General features: G+C 45.9%; 2 protein-coding genes across 6 annotated transcripts in view; one reads left to right on the top strand and one right to left on the bottom strand.

Moving 5' to 3' along the window:
- LOC130122406 (striatin-like) overlaps window positions 1-15,879 on the top strand; it is a 44,957-nt gene extending 29,078 nt beyond the window's left edge. For 4 of the 5 annotated variants that reach the window (XM_056291296.1, XM_056291298.1, XM_056291299.1 and 1 more), the window contains 15 exons: window positions 369-442; window positions 2,892-2,970; window positions 4,026-4,205; window positions 6,280-6,415; window positions 7,154-7,334; window positions 8,469-8,579; window positions 10,852-10,995; window positions 11,114-11,250; window positions 11,486-11,661; window positions 11,783-11,830; window positions 11,990-12,111; window positions 12,217-12,384; window positions 12,619-12,759; window positions 13,142-13,330; window positions 14,393-15,879. In XM_056291296.1, the coding sequence (XP_056147271.1) occupies window positions 369-442; window positions 2,892-2,970; window positions 4,026-4,205; window positions 6,280-6,415; window positions 7,154-7,334; window positions 8,469-8,579; window positions 10,852-10,995; window positions 11,114-11,250; window positions 11,486-11,661; window positions 11,783-11,830; window positions 11,990-12,111; window positions 12,217-12,384; window positions 12,619-12,759; window positions 13,142-13,330; window positions 14,393-14,562 (2,056 nt within the window). In that variant the 3' untranslated portion in view covers window positions 14,563-15,879. The remainder of the gene's footprint in view (window positions 1-368; window positions 443-2,891; window positions 2,971-4,025; window positions 4,206-6,279; window positions 6,416-7,153; window positions 7,335-8,468; window positions 8,580-10,851; window positions 10,996-11,113; window positions 11,251-11,485; window positions 11,662-11,782; window positions 11,831-11,989; window positions 12,112-12,216; window positions 12,385-12,618; window positions 12,760-13,141; window positions 13,331-14,392) is intronic. The other variant, XM_056291297.1, reaches the window with a different exon arrangement.
- Window positions 15,880-16,420: 541 nt separating this feature from the next.
- vit (vitrin) overlaps window positions 16,421-22,199 on the bottom strand; it is a 29,201-nt gene continuing 23,422 nt past the window's right edge. The window contains exons 21-23 of the mRNA XM_056291889.1: window positions 21,513-21,739; window positions 19,536-20,049; window positions 16,421-17,732 (exon numbers count right to left, since the gene is read on the bottom strand). Of these exons, the coding sequence (XP_056147864.1) occupies window positions 17,554-17,732; window positions 19,536-20,049; window positions 21,513-21,739 (920 nt within the window). The 3' untranslated portion in view covers window positions 16,421-17,553. The remainder of the gene's footprint in view (window positions 17,733-19,535; window positions 20,050-21,512; window positions 21,740-22,199) is intronic.

The raw sequence follows: 22,199 nt of genomic DNA, 5'->3' as shown, positions 1-22,199 counted from the left end.
ACCAGTTTCACATGCAAATATGGGCGTGACCATTAACTAGAGTTTCAAAGGCCATGTGTACCGTGGACATTCCGTGTGGAGATTCCCTAGTCCTCTGTGAATAGTACACATGACCTTTGAAACTCTAATTAATGGTCACACCCATATTTGCACATGAAACTGGTCGTCGGTTTCGGTCGTTAGTGGTCAATAAATGTTGTATCCAGATGAACTGATTCTGAGATGTATATCTGTCACTTTCAAAATGTTCACATGTTTATCAGTGGTGCAAAAGCACCAGTTGGCTGTAACGGGTTTAAATCCCCATGTTGCCGCCTGTGACCATGTTTTAACCCCCCCCCCCCAACTTCCTTTTCTTTATCTTCCAGGGCAAAGTACCATAAGTTAAAATATGGGACAGAGTTAAATCAAGGCGACATGAAACCTCCAAGCTACGACTCTGGTAAGTCTGGAACAGCCCCAAGAAACCACCTTCCCTTCTGAACGTGGTGGTGATGTTCGTACATCCCTGCCTAAAGCCTTGGAAATTGTGTGAAGGCCACACGCATGTTGGATCTTGTTTGCAATGGTAGTTTCATAGCAGTGTCTTTACCAGCGCAGTGCAACAGCACTGCTAGAATGCACCGACTTGACGTCGATACGAAAAGCAAATTTTCTGTGTAAAGTGTTAGCCGTTATCAGCTAACTGGTATTAGTGTTAGCTGATACCAGACAACAGTTTGATCCATCAGCTTTCCAGAAGAACACGCAGTAGAACACGTAGTAGAGCACGCAGTAGAACACGCAGGAGAACATGCAGGAGAACATGCAGGAGAATACAGTAGAACATGCAGTAGAACACAGTAGAACATGCAGGAGAACACGCAGTAGAACATGCAGGAGAACATGCAATAGAGCATGCAGAAGAACATGCAGGAGAACATGCGGTAGGTCTGTGCCATTGGTGTGGGTTCTGTTTGCAGCAGTTACTGAGAGGTAATTTATTTCTCGAGTTTTATCCAGAGATAAAGTGCCTTGCTGTTAAGGGCGGGAAAAACAGGGCATCCGGGTGGCGTACCGGTCTATTCCATTGCCTACCAACATAGGGATTGCTGGTTCGAATCCCTGTGTCACCTCCGGCCTGGTCGGGTGTCTCTACAGACACAATTGGCTGTGTCTGCGGGTGGGAAGCTGGATGTGGGTATGTGTCCTGGTCGCTGCACCAGCGCCTCCTCTGGTCTGTTGGGGCGCCTGTTCAGGGGGAAGGGGGAACTGAGGGGAATAGCGTGATCCTCCCACGCGCTACATCCCCTGGCGAAACTCCTCACTGTCAGGTGAAAAGAAGCGGCTGGCGACTCCACATGTATTGGAGGGGGTATGTGGTAGTCTGCAGCCCTCCCCGGATCGGCAGGGGGGGTGGAGCAGCAACCAGGATGGCTCGGAAGGGTGGGGTAATTGTCCGGATACAATTGGGGAGAAAAGGGGGGCAGAAAAAAAACAGGGTGGGAAAAGCAAATGTGAAGACAATTTGATTTGAATGTGCTGACGTAGCTCAGAAAGGAAACCCAGACACACACACACACACACACACACACACACACACAGAGTTTACTTATCCCTGGTATTGATTCACTTAAGGTCGATAAGATGAGAGTTGTTTGACATAAGCAAATTTTAGATATAATGAACAACATGTACCAGTGACATTAAAATAATGACAATAAGAGGGGAAACACTATTATACCCCTGTGGGATACAGTAATCATGAGGAGCTACCCCCCCCCACACACACACACACACACAGTTTGCAGTGAACAGTGCAAATTCCTTGCCCTCTCCTCATATGAATTATGTAAATCAAGCCTGATCCACTTTCTCTTCAGCACGCCACATGCTAGTCTCGGGTTTTACCACAGGGGAGGTGCATCACTATCCGCAGCCTATTACTGTGATATCAGCCCAGCATCACATTTGATGCTTTACATGTTTGTGGCATTGTAGAATAATTGGTCTCCCGTGTTCAATTGTCCTCCCGTCGTTAGTCAGATTTTGATATCCCCTCCTCATCTCTATTCATACAGGCTAGTCGAAACACCGGGGCCCTTGAAGTGTTAATGAGCAGGGAGGTGAGGGAGAGAGGTGTTCGCTACTGAGGAGGAGAGTGGCGGTGGAGGTGTTTGATCATATGGTGGCGCAACTGCACAGTATTTGCTCCCTCGCAGCAGACACGGCCTTGTTTTGGTGCAAATTCATCTCACTGCCTAGTCGTGTGTGTGCAAGAAGGGGTTATCAACATATTAAACAGTACTCTGTCTCTCAGCAAGTGTGCCAGCTCACGCCCTGCCACAGTGCTGACGTTATCAAAGTCAGCCATGATTCTCATCGTTGTTTTTTGCAAGTTGGTATACGCCGTGTGCTGTTCTGGATACTGCAGACACAGACAGTATTGTACGTTGTTGCTCTTTCTAGTACATCATGGGACCTGGTGAGAGCAGAAAACGGCCATTTTGTAGGTGTTAAAATGAGCGGTTGAATATTTGACTGTGACCGTAATGGAGAATGTTTCTTGTTTGATCCCATGAAAAGGGCCGTTTCAGAGTTTTGGGATTGTGTAGAATGGTGTGTTTAGTCCGATGAACGGCGCTCATTTCGACGTAAACATAAGAAACGGGCTAGGTTAGTTACATCATATCCTGTACATTTTTTGGCTTTTGTAACGCGAGGTCATTTTAAAATTTGCTAATTTGAAGTTCACAAGATCCATGATGTTTTACTGCAATTTCAGTTTTGCTGTTACTATGCACATGCAGGAATGTTGGGGCTGCGTTTACAGAGGGGGGATTAATGTCAGTGGCTGTGTGTTTTGGGAGCTGTGTTGTGATTTGTGCCCCCCCCCCTCTCTTCTCTCCCAGATGAGGCCAATGAGAATGAGGCTCCCGGATCACTCAACAATCAGCTGTCTTGGAAGCAAGGCCGCCAGCTCCTCAGACAGTGAGTAAACCTGCTGCTTTGGTTTGAACATGAAGGTTTTCCAACACAGAGTAGTGCCACAGAGAACAACTCGGTGGCATAATTGGATAACTTGGCATTACTATGTCTAAATTCCAGGCTGTTCAAAGGCCCATTATTGTGTTGGGTTGCATTAGCCGGGTCAGACACCGTCTGTTTGGTGCCAGACATTACTGGGTTGCTGGGCTATTACTACTGTGCCAACAATGCCAGGGACAGGAAAGCTATGGAGAAGAGCTCCCTCACTTGGACAGCGGTAGTCATCACCTCCTATGGCTTTCCTCCTGTGTACCTGGCAGGCTGCAGAAAGTCGCTCTCGGCACCAAGTCTCTGTGAATGCTCAGAGAGCAGTTTTTTTAATCACAGATACCATCAGGCAGCCTCATGGATCATCTGCCCTAACACGCCAGCTGATGAGCCAGCCAACTTATTTTGGAGTGTGTGTCAAGTGAGACATCAATAATGTGCTAAAATACCCCCCCCAGCCCCAGTCAGTTGCCTGTTCAAATCACCAGAGCTTCCGCTGTGGATGTCCCTACAGGGGAAGTGTAATGGAGGATGAGTGGCTGCACATGCCTCCACAGGGCTGACGTCGATAGCTAGGCCAGTGCCAAGAGAGCATAACACGTCTGACAGTACCAGGCGATGTGGCGGATCCCCCCGCATGCTTAAAGGCTTACAGGAGCTTAACCCATTCATACACATCAGCAAAAATTACAATAAGTATAGTACATTTTCCCAAAAATTACCCAATTCCCCCTCGGGGATGAATAGAGTATTCTGATTGCGATTCTGAAATTTTAATTACTTTTCCTCACACCGCATAAATGAATCAATTTGCGTCGCTGTTTCATTATCTTCATCACTTCACAATTTCCCTATTTAATATTAGGAGACATCGCATGGTTAGCAAACATATTTCAGCAAACTCTGATTGAATTGTTTCAGCAAATTTAGGTTCATACTACACATTTTTCCCAACTTGTAAAACGAGTCGGCCTCATTCGCAGCGCTTGACTTGACCCAACTCGTTTCAGGTACCTGCAGGAGGTGGGTTATACAGACACCATCTTGGATGTGAAGTCCCAGAGGGTGAGGGCCCTGCTTGGCCTAGCTGGGGATGCAGGAGGTGGTAAAAAAGGTGACAAGACCAGTGCTCAGCCTTTGGTCAATGGGACCGACTCATCAACAAAGGGCATGGGCACAGGCCCGAGAGGGTGAGTGGTGCGCTCCGATAGGAGTGTTTGAGGACATCGTTAGTGAAATCTTTTCTTCCGGGGTGTTTGGGTACAGCATCCCAGAGTTGTGATGTTTTAATTAACGTTTAAAGGTTGTTCAGCTTTAACTTTACTCTCTATTTTCTGATCGCTTAGCCTACTTACTGTATTGTGAGTATGATCTCTTTCCCTCGGTGTATTTAAACTAGGTAATGGTTTGCAAGTAGGACTTTGTATTTGCAAGAATTTGGCGATACGATTTGTGTCGCGATAGAAGTCTCACAATTCACTGTATTGTGTTATATTATACTTCAGACACTGCGACGTAGTCCAATTTTTTCTTTAATTTGTAGAAAAATTTTATAAAAGAAAAGACTTCAATATGCATCAAGAGCCATAGCTGGTGTGGCACTGGCAACGCCTGCTGTAGGTTGTGCTTTTGTGCAGCCCAGTTAGAATACTGCACCTGCCGCCTAGTGGTCAGAGATCGCAACTACACAAGGAAGTAGTGACGTTGCCGCCGCTTTGTGTGTGATCTTATGAATCGACGCAGGGTCTTTGAGGATCGATACAATATTGTGAAAGATAGTATCGCAATATTCAAGTGTATCAATATTTTCCGACATCCCTGGGCGGTGCTGTTTTAAACAAATGATGGCACCCACTTTACGAGAGTCCATTTGGAGGCACATACACGAATTAGAAATGTAAAAGGCTGTACTTCTAATTAGTAGTTATTTTAGGGGGAATGGAGTCACATACCTCAATATATACTACCATGTCATCGTCATATGGCAATATGTGTCCTGCATTGTCTCAATTTTCATTCATACAGTACATGCATGATTGGTTTCAGACATAATATTGAAAAAGAAATTATTTCACACTAAAGTCACACTCACTTAAATCAAGAAAGAAAACAAAAAGCGGAGATAGACATGAGAATGTTTGTGTCTTCAGTAAAGTCTTGATGGAGATCTGAAGAGTGCGAGTCCAAAATTCTACATACTTCATCCATCCATCCATTATCTTAACCGCTTATCCTGCTCTCAGGGTCGCGGGGATGCTGGAGCCTATCCCAGCAGTCATTGGGCGGCGGGCGGGGAGACACCCTGGACAGGCCGCCAGGCCATCACAGGGTACTCGTTTTGGGGGGAAATTGTGACGTTTAACAATCACCATTTCCAGTATTTGTTCACACCATATCAGTAATGGGTGTGATTTTTGTTTTGTTTTTTTTTTTTAATATGAGGGAGGATGTCTTATTTTGGAAGTAGAAAAAAAAATAATGTATTGGTTTTTATAAAAGGTGAAGCGGCATAATGGAAATTAATATGACCATCACGCTTACAAATTACCTGCATCCACTGTAACTCCACTTGTGTAGGTGGAGCTCATTTATAATAATGATAACGAGACACGCTTATTGATTTATTATACATTTATGATACTGATAACGAAACACGGTTATTATACATTTATAATACTGGTAACGACACGGTTATTATACATTTATAATACTGGTAACGACACGGTTATTATACATTTATAATACTGATAACGACATGGTTATTATACATTTATAATATTTATAATACTGGTAACGAGACATGGTTAGTATACATTTATAATACTGATAATGAGACAGGGTTATTATACATTTATAATACTGATAACGACACATGGTTAGTATACATTTATAATACTGATAATGAGACAGGGTTATTATACATTTATAACATTTATAATACTGATAACGAGACATGGTTAGTATACATTTATAATATTGATAATGAGACAGGTTTATTATACATTTATAATACTGGTAACGACACATGGTTATTATACATTTATAATATTTATAATACTGGTAACGAGACATGGTTAGTATACATTTATAATACTGATAACGAGACATGGTTAGTATACATTTATAATACTGATAATGAGACAGGGTTATTATACATTTATAATACTGGTAACGACACACGGTTACTGCTGGCACATCGTGGTATGAGCGTGTGCCCTCTCTACTCTGCCATAGGTTTATGTAGCTAGCATTATCTTTAAACAGGAAAACGGAGCTCTCTGACACCAGTGCCGTATTGGAGGCCTTCAAGTTCATTGAGACTGCTGCAGCGGAGTTCAGTGATGAAGATGAGGAAGATGATAATGAGGCAAAAGACAGGACTTTCACAGAGTCTAGGACGGTGGGGAAAATACTTTTGTTTTTAAAAATGATTTATTTTCCACAATTCTGAATTTTTCAAGTCCATCCCTATTTTATACTCATGGTTCACGTAGTGCATAGGGAGGGTTCCTTTTCCCAAGTCATCCATCCTTTTCTTCATACTGGACACGCAGGTTCAGGTTGCCATCTAGCACCCAATGCTGTTAATGGGCAACAAATCCTTATGCAAAAAAGCCCTCCACAGCCAACTCTAACTTGACGCTACAGGAGTCTTATCAAATACAAGTGTTCATTTTAAGAATTTATGCTTTTTTACAGTCGGTAATGGTCCTTTCCTACCATGCTCTGTCCAGCAAAACAGCCTTACAAGAGATTACCAACAGGGGTCACTCTGCCACGGCACAGCAAATCCAACACTAAAAGGGAATATAGTAATAAAAACCACTGTTAATGCCTAAAAGCATCTCGTGAGTTTGCTATAATAGTCATATCGTGTTAGTTTTGGCTGAACTGTGGAGGGCTTCTTTTGCCCTGGATTTGTCCTTCGTTAATTACATTAAACTGTAATTGGCAAGCTTCAGCTGCGGGTCCAGTACGACTCTGAAAATGAAACCTACCTTTGTACTGCAAGAACGGTGAGTTCAAAATGGGGGTGGATTTTATGTATTCCAAAATATTCTTTCAGTGCAAAATGACTGAAAAATGCCGCCAGAAGCTATAACTGTACCCCGCTAATGCCTCTCTGTGTTTTCCTCAGATCATGAGGAAGAGACCCCCATCATCATCATCATCATCATCGTCGTCATTGCCAGCCAGTATGGACACCAGTGAGGACCCGGATGCAGAGGAGGCCCTCAAAGGTTTCGACTTCCTGTCCAGCCCGGATGACATGGACACCTCATCAGAGTCCAGAGGCCCGGGGGACGGCACAGACTGGGGTGAGTCGTCGGGGCCTGTGGGTCCAGAGGGGCTGTTAACAAACAGTTGAAACGGTACAGAAACTCTTACATTCACTGGCTGTTAAAAAATTAAACGTTGCCAAGTGCTTGGAAATTCACTTTTTTTATTTACATAACTTAAAAAGTGTCATGTTTGCTTAAGGTTATACCAGTTTCAAATCCATCAAATGCACCTCTAGTTCTCTTTATTTATGTCTTGATGTCAGTTGACCTCACTCACAGTTTGGTGATTGTCCATGTAGTACTCATTCACATGCCATGCTGTGGTCAGTCATGTTTAACCCATAGTTTGTGATTTCTCTCACTGTGTGTCCCCATAGCCAGCCTGTGACCACAATGTGTGTTCCCCTCCCGTGTAAACGTGTCACGGAATCGACGCGATTCCTTCACAGGTCCTTAGACTAGAGCATCAAAAACAGGTCTTAATGTAACGCCGAGGTGCTCCTTTGTGTTTGGATACGGGTTCGAGCAATTTGCATGAACATGTCATTTAATACGTTTTCATTTGACCTTCGTTGTGTGTGTACTGGATAGCTTTGTAACATTATCATCATGAAGAATTCATCCCCCTAAATAAAACTTTGCTAATGAAAATATGTCCGCATGAAAGAACACCCGCGGCAGACATTAAATTCCTTCCCACTCCTCTCACTTCTTAAGCTTAGAAAAAAGCAAGCTGACAAAGATGTGAAGGAGTTAGCTGAGATTGCAGGGTCCACCGCCACAGTTGGTGACCCCTGGAGTCAGTTCTGGGCCTCAGACGTCCAGACTGAACTTCAGGTTTCTGACATCACTGTGGCGGTGGTGGCAGTCTCCTCAGATCTTGTAGGCCTTCTACTCTCCTCGAGGCTTTCTGCCTCCCGCTGAACACGTCCTCGATGTGGTCGGCTTGGCTTTGGGCTGAGTTTAAAGTTCGGCTGAGCCAAGTCAGCAGGTTTCATCAATGCAGGGAGGAATTGCAAGATGAGCACTGAACCTCCAGGAGAGAGGCGGCAGTCTTAGGGAGGTCTCCACACCTTACCCGCCCTGCCTGGCCGTTCGGCCCCCCCCCCCTCCCCCTAACCAAGGCAGCGCCTCAACAGCCTCTCGGTCTGGTTTTGTCCCCCTGTGTAGAGAAGGACGAGCAGGGTCCCATTTCTGAGGCCTGGGATGTGGACCAGGGCCTGATAACCAAACTCAAGGAGCAGTACAGAAAGGAGCGCAAGGGGAAAAAGGGGGTGAAGAGTAAGTCCTGTCGGGCACTGCTGCCTCCCTCTCCTCTCTCTGTAGAGCCTGACTTTGACAAGTTCAGCCAAAAAGCCTTCAAACCGAGAACAAACACCTTCACTCTCTTTCTCATCTCCTCCTCTAGCTACCGCTCCTCCTACTTCTCCTACACGGCAAAGCTCTGACCTCAACTCTTTCCTCTGTCTGTCTTCTCATACTGAATGTTGCCTGTGTGTGTGTGTGCGTGTGTGTGTGTTTGTGTGCGTGCGTGCTACATTTACTGTACACACCAAGTCCAACACCGTTATTGTCCTGTCCATTCAACACGTGATGCCAGATGTTTGTGTTGCATGCTTTTGTCCCCTCTGTTGAGACGTCATTATGATTTTGCTGTCAAGAAACCCGTTTGCAACACTCTTCCCGTCCATGCCGTCCAGTGTGAGAGGATCCCGTCGGTTTTAGTCTCCGTGGCAATTAAGTTCCTCTTCCATCTGGATTAGGGTGACCAGATGCAAATGGTCCACAAGTGCGGGACAGACAGCAAGGTTTTGCGAGACAGTGCAGTTTATAATCTCTGCTCTACAGGTTACTAATGCAGAACGGTATCGAACTTTAAATAAGCCCAATGCACATTATGTCAGACACATCTATCCTGCCTGCAGTTACACTCTTGCACACTATCAGTGCACAACATTATATAATCCTCTTGCATAACTGAAAATAATCAATACAACTTGTTTTTTGTTTTTTTGGGTGCGTTCATGACCAGTCAAACTGCGATATGAAGGTGTAAAGACATCCCCCCCCCCCCATTTCTCCCCAGCTGTACTTTACCAATCACCCCCTCTGCCGATCCGGGGAGGGCTGCAGACTACCACATGCCTCCTCCCATGCATGTGGAGTCACCAGCCGCTTCTTTTTACCTGACAGTGAGGAGTTTTGCCAGGGGGACTTAGCACGTGGGGAGATCACACTATCCCCCCCCAGTCCCCTCCCCTCGACCCCCGAACAGGCGCCGCAACTGACCAGAGGAGGCACTGGTGCAGCGACCAGGACACATATCCACCCACATTCGGCTCCCAAACCGCAGACATGGCCAATCGTGTCTGTAGGGACGCCCGACCAAGCCGGAGGTAACACGGGGATTCGAACCGGCGATCCCCATGTTGGTAGGCAACAGAATAGACCGCTACGCTACCCGGCCCCTGGTGCAAACACATCTAAGTAGAGGGAATCCTAGAGGTTATTATATTATCGGATCATAATCAAAATTGATTGTTTAATTTTTTTTAAATTTTGCCTCAGAATGCGGGAGGTCGTGTCAGGGTGTCGGGACAAAAGGGTCAAAACGCCGTGCGGTGCAGTGTAGAGCTAGATCGGGCCTGGCCAGCCTGGTCTGGACAAGTGCCAACAGGGAGAGTTGTGTGTGTGTTTACACTGATGCATTCTCTGCTCACTGTAGACGGAAAAGACCCATCCATCATAATCTTACATCATCATCTGTCCGCTTTTTTATTTTTTTTACACTAAAGTAATTAACAGTTTTTTACTAAGGTAATTAACAGTTTTCCTGCTGTTATAGGCGGTAAAAGCGTCCACAAATGGTGCAGCGGACTCACTTGAGTGGATGCTAATGATGCACTCAGAATAACAGCCCTCTTTAGACTGACTCATCTCAGGGCAATTAGATCTCCCCTTGTTACAGGATTAGTGACCTTGAGCGCTCAGCCGGGCGGTCCATCACACGCTCTTCCTTATTCAACCTGTCAAGCGGCGCTCGGCTCTCGCTTCGCTTTCTCCCTCTTCGGTTTCCACACAGCTGAACTTTTGTTCTTTGCGCCATGTCTGTGGTTTATCACTTGTGTTGGTCTGTGTGTGGAGGTGGATCGTCTGTTAGGATATGGGGGGGGTATTTATCTTGTTTCGGTGCAGGTTCTGTATAGTTCTGTAGTGGTTAATGAGTAGAAATACGAATCGGAGCCAGGCTCCTTAAAACAAGTCTGCCTCCACACTCGACCCTTCACGTTAACCATCTTTTCTACCTTTTCAGTTCAACTAACAAGGACCTCCTCACTGCTGCCATCCTTTCATTTTCTTCTACAGCTTATCATTTACTCACTCATTTTTTGATCCCCTCTAAAGGCTTCTTTTTCCTTTTTATTTTCCTCTTTGCTTTCTTTCGGTGTTCAAGCCATGCCTTTCAGTTTTCTGCTCTTATGCTGATCTCTCGTGTCTCTCACGCCGCTTGTTATACGTCTGTTTAACACTCCTTTACCTGGCTGTTGAATAGGACCCAATCGGTCCAAGCTGCAGGACATGCTGGCAAACCTGAGAGACGCCGAGGACATGTCCCACGTGCAGCCTCCGTCTACATCTCAAGCCAGGCCCAAGGTGTCCCGCCTCAATGAGCATGACGGGAACCGGACAGACGAAGGTACTGAAGTGTGGATAAACGCTTGCATGTCACGGCGTCCTTAGTGCTGGTAACCCGAGTGGCCGGTGGGATAGTGGTTGGTCAATGACATGGTTTTTTTTTTTTTCATTCTCGCCAGTTGAAGCCCTGACCTTCCCTCCTGCCTCAGGGAAGTCGTTTATCATGGGCCCCGATGAGGCCATGGAGAATGAGCTGGGCCTGGGGGAGCTGGCTGGACTCACCGTGGCCAACGAGGCTGACAGCCTGGCCTATGACGTGAGTAGCACCAGAGGGGGATGGATTTGGAGAGCCGGGGGGCCGACTCTCTGGAGAAAACTATCCCTGTTCCCCTTGTTTTAGGACCCCGTGACCTTTCGTGATATATTCTTAGACTCCATAGTAAAGACACCCAGTCACATGGCAGTGCTAAAAAAGTGAACGAGTGTTCTGTATTTGGTTATTGGTGTGAATTATTTGGGTGTTTGGTCCTGATAAGAGTGCCTCTCCTCAGATCGGCAACAATAAGGATGCCCTGAGGAAGACGTGGAACCCCAAGTTCACTCTGCGGAGCCACTTTGACGGGGTCCGTGGCCTAGCCTTCCATCCTGTGGAGCCAGTCCTGGTCACCGCTTCTGAAGACCACACCATTAAAATGTGGAACCTTCAGAAGACTGCCCCCGCCAAGAAGTAAGTGTTTCTGTAGAGGTCTGATATACCTATTATGTGTGATGGATTTATCAAAAAGAAGGGGGGGGGGACCCCACAAGCCCAAGTTCCACGCCCCATTTGATGAAGTCTTTCTTTACAGAAGCGCTTCTTTAGATGTGGAGCCGATCTACACTTTCAGGGCCCACAGGTAAGCACATCCCTACCACAAAGCTATGTAGCAACATTGAAATTGCTGTAAATAAGACATTTAGTACATTGGTTTGATGTATGTTGGATTTTACATATACTGTGCAGTTGTGTGGTCAATACGATGGTCAATACTCAAATTATGCTGTTCCTGCCATAGGGGCGCTGTGCTGTGCGTGGTGATGAGCAGTACAGGAGAACAGTGTTTCAGCGGAGGGGTGGATGGAACCATCCAGAGTTGGAACATGCCAAACCCCAATATTGACCCATATGACTCATACGGTAAACACCGTCCTCCGACATCTCCCTTTCGGCACAGCTGTGTGTGAGGACATTCGCTGCCCAAGCGGGAGAACTGATACATTTTTCTGGTGTTGTCTGTGACAGAGCCGTCGGTGCTGCGTGGGCCATTGTGCGGGCACACTGACTCTGTGTGGGGCCTTGTGTACAGTAGCGCCCACCAGCGCCTTCTCTCCTGCTCTGCAGATGGCAGCATGAGACTGTGGGATGCAAACAACACCTCCCCTGCCCTCGCCGTGTTCAACGAGAACAAAGGTATTTCAGTTTTACTCGTCGGTATGCCACGGACACCTATGTGTGTGTTGGCTGTCTTTCCAGCCAACCTCTGCACCAGCTGATTTCACTTGTTAGTCTTCCCCCGTCTGGGTGAAGATGCAAACTAGCCAACGTACACACGGCTGCCCATGGTACGTGACTGAACATCACCGTTTCACTTTAATAGATTTTAAATGTGTGCGCTTGTTGTGTGTGTGTGTGTTTCTGCCACAGAGCTAGGCGTTCCCTCCTCAGTAGACCTGGTATGCAGTGAACCCGCCCACATGGTCACCTCCTTCACCAGTGGGCAGATCAGCATCTTCAATATGGAGACCCGCCAGTTAGTCCTCAACCTGGAGTCCACTTTGGAGCCTGGTATGCTTGGAGCCATGAACTAACAGGGACTGAATGGGGTTCGGTCTGTTGCATGATGGGATTGCTGAATGATGTGCTAGCCAACAACAGAAGTACTGTCAAACTACTTTTTAACAGAGCAAATGCTTTCCATGGCTCCTCGTGAGGAATAAGAAGTGCAGGCTGAAGACTACAGATATTTCTTGTTTACTGAACAGTCATCCTCCATCATCTCGGTTGGGAACGGGGTTACGTGTATCTATCAGACCCGACAAAATAGTTGTCAGTTGTCTTGTCCGGTTTTAAAATTGGTTTGTCTTGGTGATCGTTAGTTAAATTGACCAAAATTCCCACCCGTGGTGTACTGTGTGATGCCTAACGTGGTATTTTGTTTTTAATGCAGGCGCTCCTTGTCAGATCAATAAGGTGTTGAGCCACCCCACCTTACCAATCACCATCACTGCTCAGGAGGACAGACACATTAAATTCTTTGACAACAACACGGGGAAGCTGATCCACTCCATGGTGGCCCACCTGGACGCTGTCACAAGCTTAGCTGTCGACCCTAACGGGCTGTACCTGATGTCCGGGAGTGAGTATCTGCAAGATGGCTGCTTGCTGTTGAGTTCTAACATAACCATCTAGACCAGGTTTCACTGACCTCATGGCCCCAGACAGTTAAACACTAATTCACCATTTGTATGTAAGTGTGCAGGCAGTATCTGCCAGTGTGGATTTGCCTCTTAAGGTCTATTTGACAGAGCACGTTGCTGCAGGTTCAGAAAATCTGCACCACTTGAATGTCATAGGTAGCATGTAAGAAGAAGAGTTTTCCTCACATCTCAGTCTGGAATGTTCTGCTAGCTTACAGATCCACACCTAGAGAATCTGCTTCAGCTCTGATTACACCGTTATCCCATGAACTGGAATCCATCCCTACAAAATACCACAATGTTGTACTTTTAAAAGTTCAAACGAACGTATGGATCTACGGGTGTCCGAGTGGCGTGGCAGTCTATTCCGTTGCCTACCAACACGGGGATCGCTGGTTCGAATCCCCATGTTACCTCCAGCTTGGTCGAGCGTCCTTACAGACACAATTGGCCATGTCTGTGGGTGGGAAGCCGGTTGTGGGTATATGTCCTGGTCGCTGCACTAGTGCCTCCTCTGGTGGGTCAGGGGCGCCTGTTCAGGGGGGAGGGGGAAATGGGGGGAATAGCGTGATCCTCCCCCGCGCTACATCCCCCTGGTGAAACTCCTCACTGTCAGGTGAAAAGAAGCAGCTGGTGACTCCACATGTATCGGAGGAGGCATGTGGTAGTCTGCAGCCCTCCCCGGATCAGCAGAGGGGGTGGAGCAGCAACCGGAACGGCTCGGAGAGTAGGGTAATGGACCGGATACAATTGGGGAGAAAAGGGATGGGGGACAAAAAACAAAACATATGGATCTACAGGTCTTAGTCTTACAGGCTCTCGATCAATACATTCCTCAACAATCTCAACACCATTTAATATAGTTTTCTGCTACTTTTAGTACTTTTTAATTTTTGGATAGTTGCTGATATTCCACAAAATTTCAAGCATACATATTAAAGGAATAGCCTCGAACCCTAAATTGAACAGTATTCCCCTTTAACTCGTCCTCTCATCCACAGGCCATGACTGTTCGATCCGTCTGTGGAATCTGGAGAGTAAAACTTGCATCCAGGAGTTCACGGCTCACAGAAAGAAGTTTGAGGAGTCGATCCACGACGTGGCGTTCCACCCATCCAAATGCTACATCGCCAGTGCCGGGGCCGACGCGCTCGCCAAAGTGTTTGTATGACGTGGAGCTTCCTTCTTGCCCTGCAGCCCCCACGTACTTAATGCAGCCTCTAAGATCAGGGACCAATAGAGACACAGGAGGGGCAAAGGACCTTCAGGCATGGGCCCAGTCCCACCTTCACATAGCACTCTCTGGCCGTTGGTTTCCTGTTTGAGTTGCAGACTATTAAGCCACTGGCTTCAAACACACCCCAACTCTAAATAGAAAGGGCCGGGGTCAGCTGGGAGGCCTGTTAGGAGGAAAAAGTGCTACCGGCGCACCGCTCCCTCGTCCCCACCTTTCATCCAGGCAGGCCTGGGTGTGACCGGCCACAGCGCCCTCCAGCCAGAGCCCCTCCACAAAAACTTGCCCTCTCGAGTCAGGAGGGTCAGGACAAGTGTCAACGATGTGGATTGGAGAAACGTGGTTTAAAAGAAAAAAAAAAAAGTTCCTCTACCCCAATGAAATCCCTCATTATAGGACAGGGCCCTTCCTCCAAGTCCAGTTTTGTGTCGTGTCATTCCAGAGACACGGGGTACTCGAGGCTTGCTAGAGATCCGCTCCCCAGACTGATTCTGCCTGCCGGCCTGCCTTTCGTTTTCCTTTTAAAACACTTATTGACAAACGTGCCTTTGGTTCAAAAAGGTCTCAAATGTTCTTTTACCAAGCTTCTTTGGTGGGGTCTGTGGAACGGGGAGGTGGGGCCGGAGAGAGAGGCCGTCGCAATGTTGTCCGTTTTAAGAAAACATTGGATGTAAAATTACAAATACTTATAATAAGCAAAATATATATTCAGTCTTAAAACTTCTTGTGCAGAGTGAGTTTGAGTGCTCATTTTTTTGATAAGTGTGGTTGGGGAATCAGTTTTGTGCATTTCAAAGCGACATTGGCAGAGTGAAACAGACTATAAATAAATATACTGCCTGTTTATTAGATTTTCAGATAACTAACTCAAGGTGTAACAAACGTGCTCAAGTAAACCATTTTGGTTATATGATTACAGTTCAGACGTGGTCATAGGCGTCCATTTTAGGGGTAATCAGTTGATTTTGGCCGGTTTGCTCTTGTTTGAATTGAATGGCTTGTTCTCTGTGTAGTTTTCCCCCAGTTGCGGTATGTGGACATGCCTGACCGCTGTGCGACGTATCGAGTCCAGATATATATACAGTAGTCCGATGTTTAGCGGGACTTTAGTGCAGTTACACCAACCGATCAAGATCTTGTTCATGTGCAGGACAGCTTCCAATGAGCCATTTTCTCAGTCACTGGTTTGTATATGAAAGTCTGTTCAAAATAATAATAATAATAATAAAAAAAAAACTGCTGTTAAAATCTTAACCGGGTCCTTCTTTATTGTGCTGAGGAAATATTTGTTGCTGCTCACCGCCTTGGAAGTGCCGGGTTTACGGATTCTTAAGTTGGGATGTTTGTGAACGCTTGTGAGTGGAAATTAAGTAGGAAACTGTCAGGGGCGTCCGGGTGGCATGGCGGTCTATTCCGTTGCCTGTCAACACGGGGATCGCCGGTTCGAATCCACGTATTACCTCCGGCTTGGTTGGGCGTCCCTACAGACAGGCCGTGTCTGCTGGTGGGAAGCCGGATGTGGGTATGTGTCCTTGTCGATGGGGACACCTGTTCGGGGGGGGGACAGTGTGATCCTCCCATGCACTACGTCCCCCCTGGTGAAACTCCTCACTGTCGGGTGAAAAGAAGTGGCTGGCGACTCCACATGTATCGGAGGAGGCATGTGGTAGTCTACAGCCCTCCCCGGATCGGTAGAGGGGGGGAGCAGAGACCGGGACGGCTCGGAAGAGTGCGGTAATTGGCCAAGTACAATTGGAGAGAAAAAAAAAAGTAGGAAACGGTCAATTGAGTTGTGATCATTTTCATTATTTTATTAAAAATTGCATGAAAACATCGATCCGTTACATATTTGAACACTTAAAAGGCAAAAGGCTTTTATTATGCATATGTACAGAGGACATTAAGGGGAGGGGGGTATCATAAATACTCTTAACAAAACCAAGAAATACCTGCTTCATAAAAAGCGACAACACTATTAGAGAAGAGCGGCGATGAAGCTCGTTTCTGCCGGATCATCACTGCGTACAAGTACTGAGCAACCTATCCTCCTTTCTAGAACTCTCTTCCCAGTTCCATATTGTTGATCAGGAAGCATAATGCGGCCTTTTTAATATTGATCTGTTAGCAAATACTGCTGGTCGTACAGGTCAACTTTATCTCTACAACCAAACGATTAATGTCAACAAAGCAAGCAATAATCAGCACCGCTGTGTTATCTTGTGAGGAACTTGAACAATGTCCCTACGATTACATCTCCTATTACGAAGATCAAAATGCACCAATTCTAAGAAAGTGTGTCCTCTTTACAGAGAATTGTATATAAAAAAGGCACCATATTCAATGTATGCAGTATGTGAAGCTGTCAGAGGAAGTGCTAGGCATGCTTATTACCTACGTTTCTTTGCAAGCACCTTGTCCCAGTAAGGTAGTTTTACTTTTGTTGGTCATGATAAGCATGATTACGAAGAAGAATACATCCTGTTCTCTCTATGGCACTGACCGTCACACAATGGTGCCGCAACTACACAGAGGGCTTTCACTGGCACCAAGGATTCCTTTAATTACGATTATGGGCTGTGTTGTGTTGTGTTTGCCCGCCCTCTACCACGAACCCTGACTGTACAACCATGAAACCCCAACTCCATCACTTTTTTTTTTTTTTGTTTAAACTCAATTGTCACCTAAAGACCTCTCTGTTTAAATACCCGGCACTGCGGTCAATCCAGTACCGTCATCTGGGCGACAGAATGGGTAAATCTACAATAGTGTTACTTAAAGACCGCCCCCGATAGATGTGGCGACAGAGCAGGATTAAGACCACCACCACCACCACCACCACCTTGCTCTCCCTCCAGCTTTACCCTCCCTCTCTCTGGTTCCCCGAACCTCATGTCCTTGGGGAAGTAAGATGGGACCATGGTGCCCTCCTCAGTTCCTGGGCTGGGAGTTGAACTCCTGGCAGATGTTGTGAATGATCTTGGGCACGAATTTGTAGAGGTTGTCGAACTCGTCCACAAAGAACGAATGCTCCTTGTCCGGGTCGGTGGCGATGTACTCCAGCTCATCCTGCGCTGCCCAGGCGATGCCAATGGAATAGGCAATAACACCTGGTTCAAGGGAGAGACGGCAGATCACATGTAGGCCTCACAATTACTTGTTACTTTCTGAGCAAACACTTACACAACATGACACCACACTGTGGACTGACACAGACTTGAAGAAGTAAGGCAACTTGCTTCCTCACACCTTCTCAACATGCACAGCTTGTCACTTGCAGCAAAGGGCAAAAAGGAAATCAGATGATTTTTCTTTCTGCTTGTGCCATAAAATGCTGTTTGTAACCAGGTCTGCTAGTTTGTGAAATAGACCTTTTCAACACACATGGCCAACTTACTTCTGCTTTGTCGTTTCACATCACCCGCAATATTGAAAAGCAAACTTTCTGTTGCCTTCAATTCAGACTGATGCCTTATTTTGTGTTTCGACATATTTATAACACAATACAGGTTGTTGTCATGTTGTCACAAGTCTGCACAACTAGAAAACCTCCTCACCTAGGTCGTCCGTCAGGACGCCCCTAGAAAAAAAAACTAGAGAAAAAAAGTCATTTGAGCAAGGGTCACAAAATGCTAACTTGCTAACTGAGGCTAATGGTGATTTCAGGGCTGTTAGCATTTTGTGACCCCTGAACAAATCACTTTTATAGATATGCAGTATTCTGACAACAGAAATGTCAATTAAACATCCTTACTGGATTATATGCTGTGTTGGATCGCAATATGAGTGCTCACAGATGGAATCGGACGAGAGGAAGTTGGCTTTTCAACATCGCGAGCGATAGGGAGAACCGATCTCTACCCTGCTATGATGAAGAAACAAAGCCACTTTATTTCGTCATTGCATTCTTACAACGAATTTCTTCTCTGCATGTAACCCATCCTATTGTATAGGAGCGGTGGGCAGCTGCAGCGCCCAGGGACCAACTCCAGTTCTTCTTTCCACTGCCTTGCTCTGGCACAGGCAGGAGTATTAACCCTAACATGCATGTCTTTTTGATGGTGGGAAGAAACCGGAGCAGCCGGAGGAAACCCACGCAGACACAGGGAGAACATGCAAACTCCAAACTCCACTGGGATGGCCTGGGGTTCAAACCCAGGACCTTCTTGCTGTGAGGCAACAGTGCTAACCACTGGGCCACTGTGGAAGGAGAAGTACGTTGGCCATGTTTGTTGAAAAAAAGTCTATTTCAAAAACTAGCAGGCCTTTGCAGCTTGTCTGGTTACAAACAGCAATTACATCACACAGATAGAAAATCCATCCATCAATTATCTGAACTGCTTATGCTGCTCTCAGGGTCGCGGGGATGCTGGAGCCTATCATCTCATTTAATTTTTGCCCTTTGCCATAAGTGACGTCAGTAGTGCGAGGAGAAAACAGCGTGTCTACCAAGTTGAGACAAGGTGCGGCCTTGGAGACGTATTGGCTACACTCCCAGGACACATTATCCCCTGGGGAATGGGCATGGAAAAGGATTATTCTATGCTCGTCAAATGGAAACGTGTTATCTGTATGTGTTATTGCTGCACTCAACTTGCCAATTATCATGTAAAGTTCACATATAATAGCTTATATCTCATCACTGCTGTATTTCTCACCATGCACCCCTCTTTTGATGTGTGTTTTCCTCTGTCTGTGCCCTACAGCACCCCCAGGGTTCAGAAGTGGGAGCTTGGGAGAGCAGCAGGCCACCCCAACACCAGTTGAAACCAATTCTTTTTAACTATTTTTATTCTTTTTAACTATTTTTAACTATCATACATTTTGTACACTGAACAAGTGTTGCACCTTTTCACTATTCATGAGCGACGTCGGCCATGTTTGTGAAAAAGGCCTTGCGGCTGACTCCTCACCTTGCCGATGCACAGCCAGCGCAGGTGCCCTGACGTCGTCATACGACCGCCCGTCCGTGATGACGATCATAATTTTACGCTTGTTGGGTTTGGACTTGCTGAAGAGCTGCTCGGCGGCGTAGGTGATGGCGGCACCTGTGCTGGTTCCGCCGCTCCAGTAGTTGATGCGCTTGATGGCATTCAGCAGCTCTGCCTTGTTGTCGTGCTGGCCGAGGGCGAACTCCAGTCTCTGCTCGTAGGTGTACTGCACAGCCCCTACCCGAGTGTCGGTGTCCGAGATCTCAAACTCCCGTGTGACGTTGGCCACAAACTGCAGCACCGTGCGGAAGTTGCCCGTCCCCACACTGCTGGAGCCGTCTATGACAAAGGCGACGTCATTGGCGTTGAGGCAGGTCTTGCTGCACACCAGGCGGTCAGTGTCACACAGGCGCTTCACCAACGGCTGCACCGCCTTCCGTAGGCCGAACCAGCTGGACACAGGCAGGGAGAAGAAGCCATTGGTGCGACACACGGCCTGTTGGGGTGAGACAACACATGGTGTTTGTTAAATGGGGTGTTTTCTTTCTGACGGCTGATGTTAAAGTGTTGTTGGCGTGACAGGTGTGACTTGCCCCATGTGCGGCCATGTTTCCATTTAGTTATCAGGCGAGTTTTAAGCAAACTTTTCTAAAATCGTTTACAAAAACAAAATAAAATGCAGATTATTTGCCATTCCATCAGATGTGTTTAAGCGAATAAAACCCTGAACATAGTTTTACGTGTCCTACATCATATGTCCATGCTTCAACACACAATAAAAATGGACTAGTTCAATGAAGAAACAGTTGGTGATTAAATTCTATTAGCATATCATTTTTAATTCCGCAACTGTGTTTCCATCGGCTGTTTAGTGCATGACCTTTTTTTCCGACAAAAGCAAAAACCACCTCAAGCGAGCGCATAACATTTTTTTTGTGATATTTGGGATTTTCTTTTTGACATTTTGTGCTTCCAGTCAGCCCATTCGAAACTTAAAATTTCACATAAACTGGCTAGATGTAAATCCAACTTGTGACCCCATCTATTCATACCCTTCTGTTACTCTGGGATGGGGTCACATTAACTTATAACGTAATCATCTTTGAGGAATAAATCAAAACACTATATATCTTGTTTTCAAGCAGCTATAGAATTTTCAAAAGGTATCAACGTGCTCCCCAAGTTCTCTGCATTGGGGTAAAATGTTTAGCTGGGGTGAAATTAATGTTTGAAACCCATATTTTGACAGGCTGTAGTGCTGACTCTGAGTTCAGAGATGGCCCCGTCTGTTGCACTTATTTGCTGTACATTACGGTAACAAGCAGGGGCGAAAATCTGATATCAACTTTGGAGGGGACAATTACATGACATTTTCTCAAGCACAATTCCTGAGGGGGGCACCAAAAGTAGTGCTGTAACACACAGCCTACGTTGTAATATGTTAAATGTATATTGAGGAACCATAATTACTACTACTGGATAATTGATAGGTAGTTAACTAAAGGGTTGTCCCAACTTGTTCAAATGTTTAAATCATTATACTACTATTACTACTACTTATAATAATAATAGTTATAGCAGTGTTCCTTATCAGTCCAGTATGTATGCAGGTATTTGTATTTACAACAACTTAAATATGCACTATAAAGTGTCTATAATCAGCACAGGTGCTTTTGTTGTGTATTATTAATATTATTAAAATTACATAGTTATGTTTATAGTGATATATTGGGGGGATATATCATATTTTTCCCAGGATGGGGGGGGGGGTCGTCCCCCCCATCCCCCCCAGGATTTCCGCTATGGTAACAAGTAGCGAAGTTCGAAGTCGGCTCTATTTGCTGCACCTGCTGCACTTAAGCTACAGTTACGGCAACTTGGGTGCAGCCCTCCCCCATCGAGTAACAGAAGGTTGCAAACAGATGCGGTCACATATGGGCCCAGGTGCTGCAAACATACCTTATCTACGAAGTTGGCCTCGACAACATTATGTTTCTCGTTTTCATCGGGGCCTTCAATTGTGACAAAGAAGATATTGATGCCAGACTCCCGGGCTAGTCGAGACGCCTCCTCCACTTTATCCGTGGGCCAGCCATCCACCAACACCACCGCCACATTGGGAGCTCCTCCTCGGTTGCCATTCGCATCACTGAAGTACTGTTTGTTAATGTAGGAGAGGGCCTTCCCTGTCAGGACACAAGGGGGCAGTACAGAAAAAGAAAAGTATACCAGAATGACCACCGAGATAGGGCCACTGTCAAAGTTAAAACACCTTTTATCCAAACACTTAAGAGTGGAAGTCATCTGAAAGAGTGCACACACTGAAATGTCTCCAAACAATCAACATTTTTTTCTCCACCCAATCTTTCAACTGAGCTCTTCAATAACAAGCCAAAATGTAAGTAATGTGTGCTCGTGGAATCTAGAATATTCCGTTTCTGATTTTGAATGCTTTTAGACCCAAATTACATTTAGGAAACAAAAAAAAAGGAGCCAATGATTCGTTTCCTATGTTTCTATTTTTGATAGCATATTCTGCATACTGTGTGATTCAGATGTCTGAGGTTTGAAAGGTACGCCTTTGCCTCATCAAAAATAACATTCTAAAAACATACATATTCAAACATGCTGACACAAAAACCGCTC

This window comes from Lampris incognitus, chromosome 13 (assembly GCF_029633865.1).
Source record: "Lampris incognitus isolate fLamInc1 chromosome 13, fLamInc1.hap2, whole genome shotgun sequence".
NCBI lineage: Eukaryota > Metazoa > Chordata > Actinopteri > Lampriformes > Lampridae > Lampris > Lampris incognitus.
This window is presented reverse-complemented; position numbering and strand designations above follow the sequence as displayed.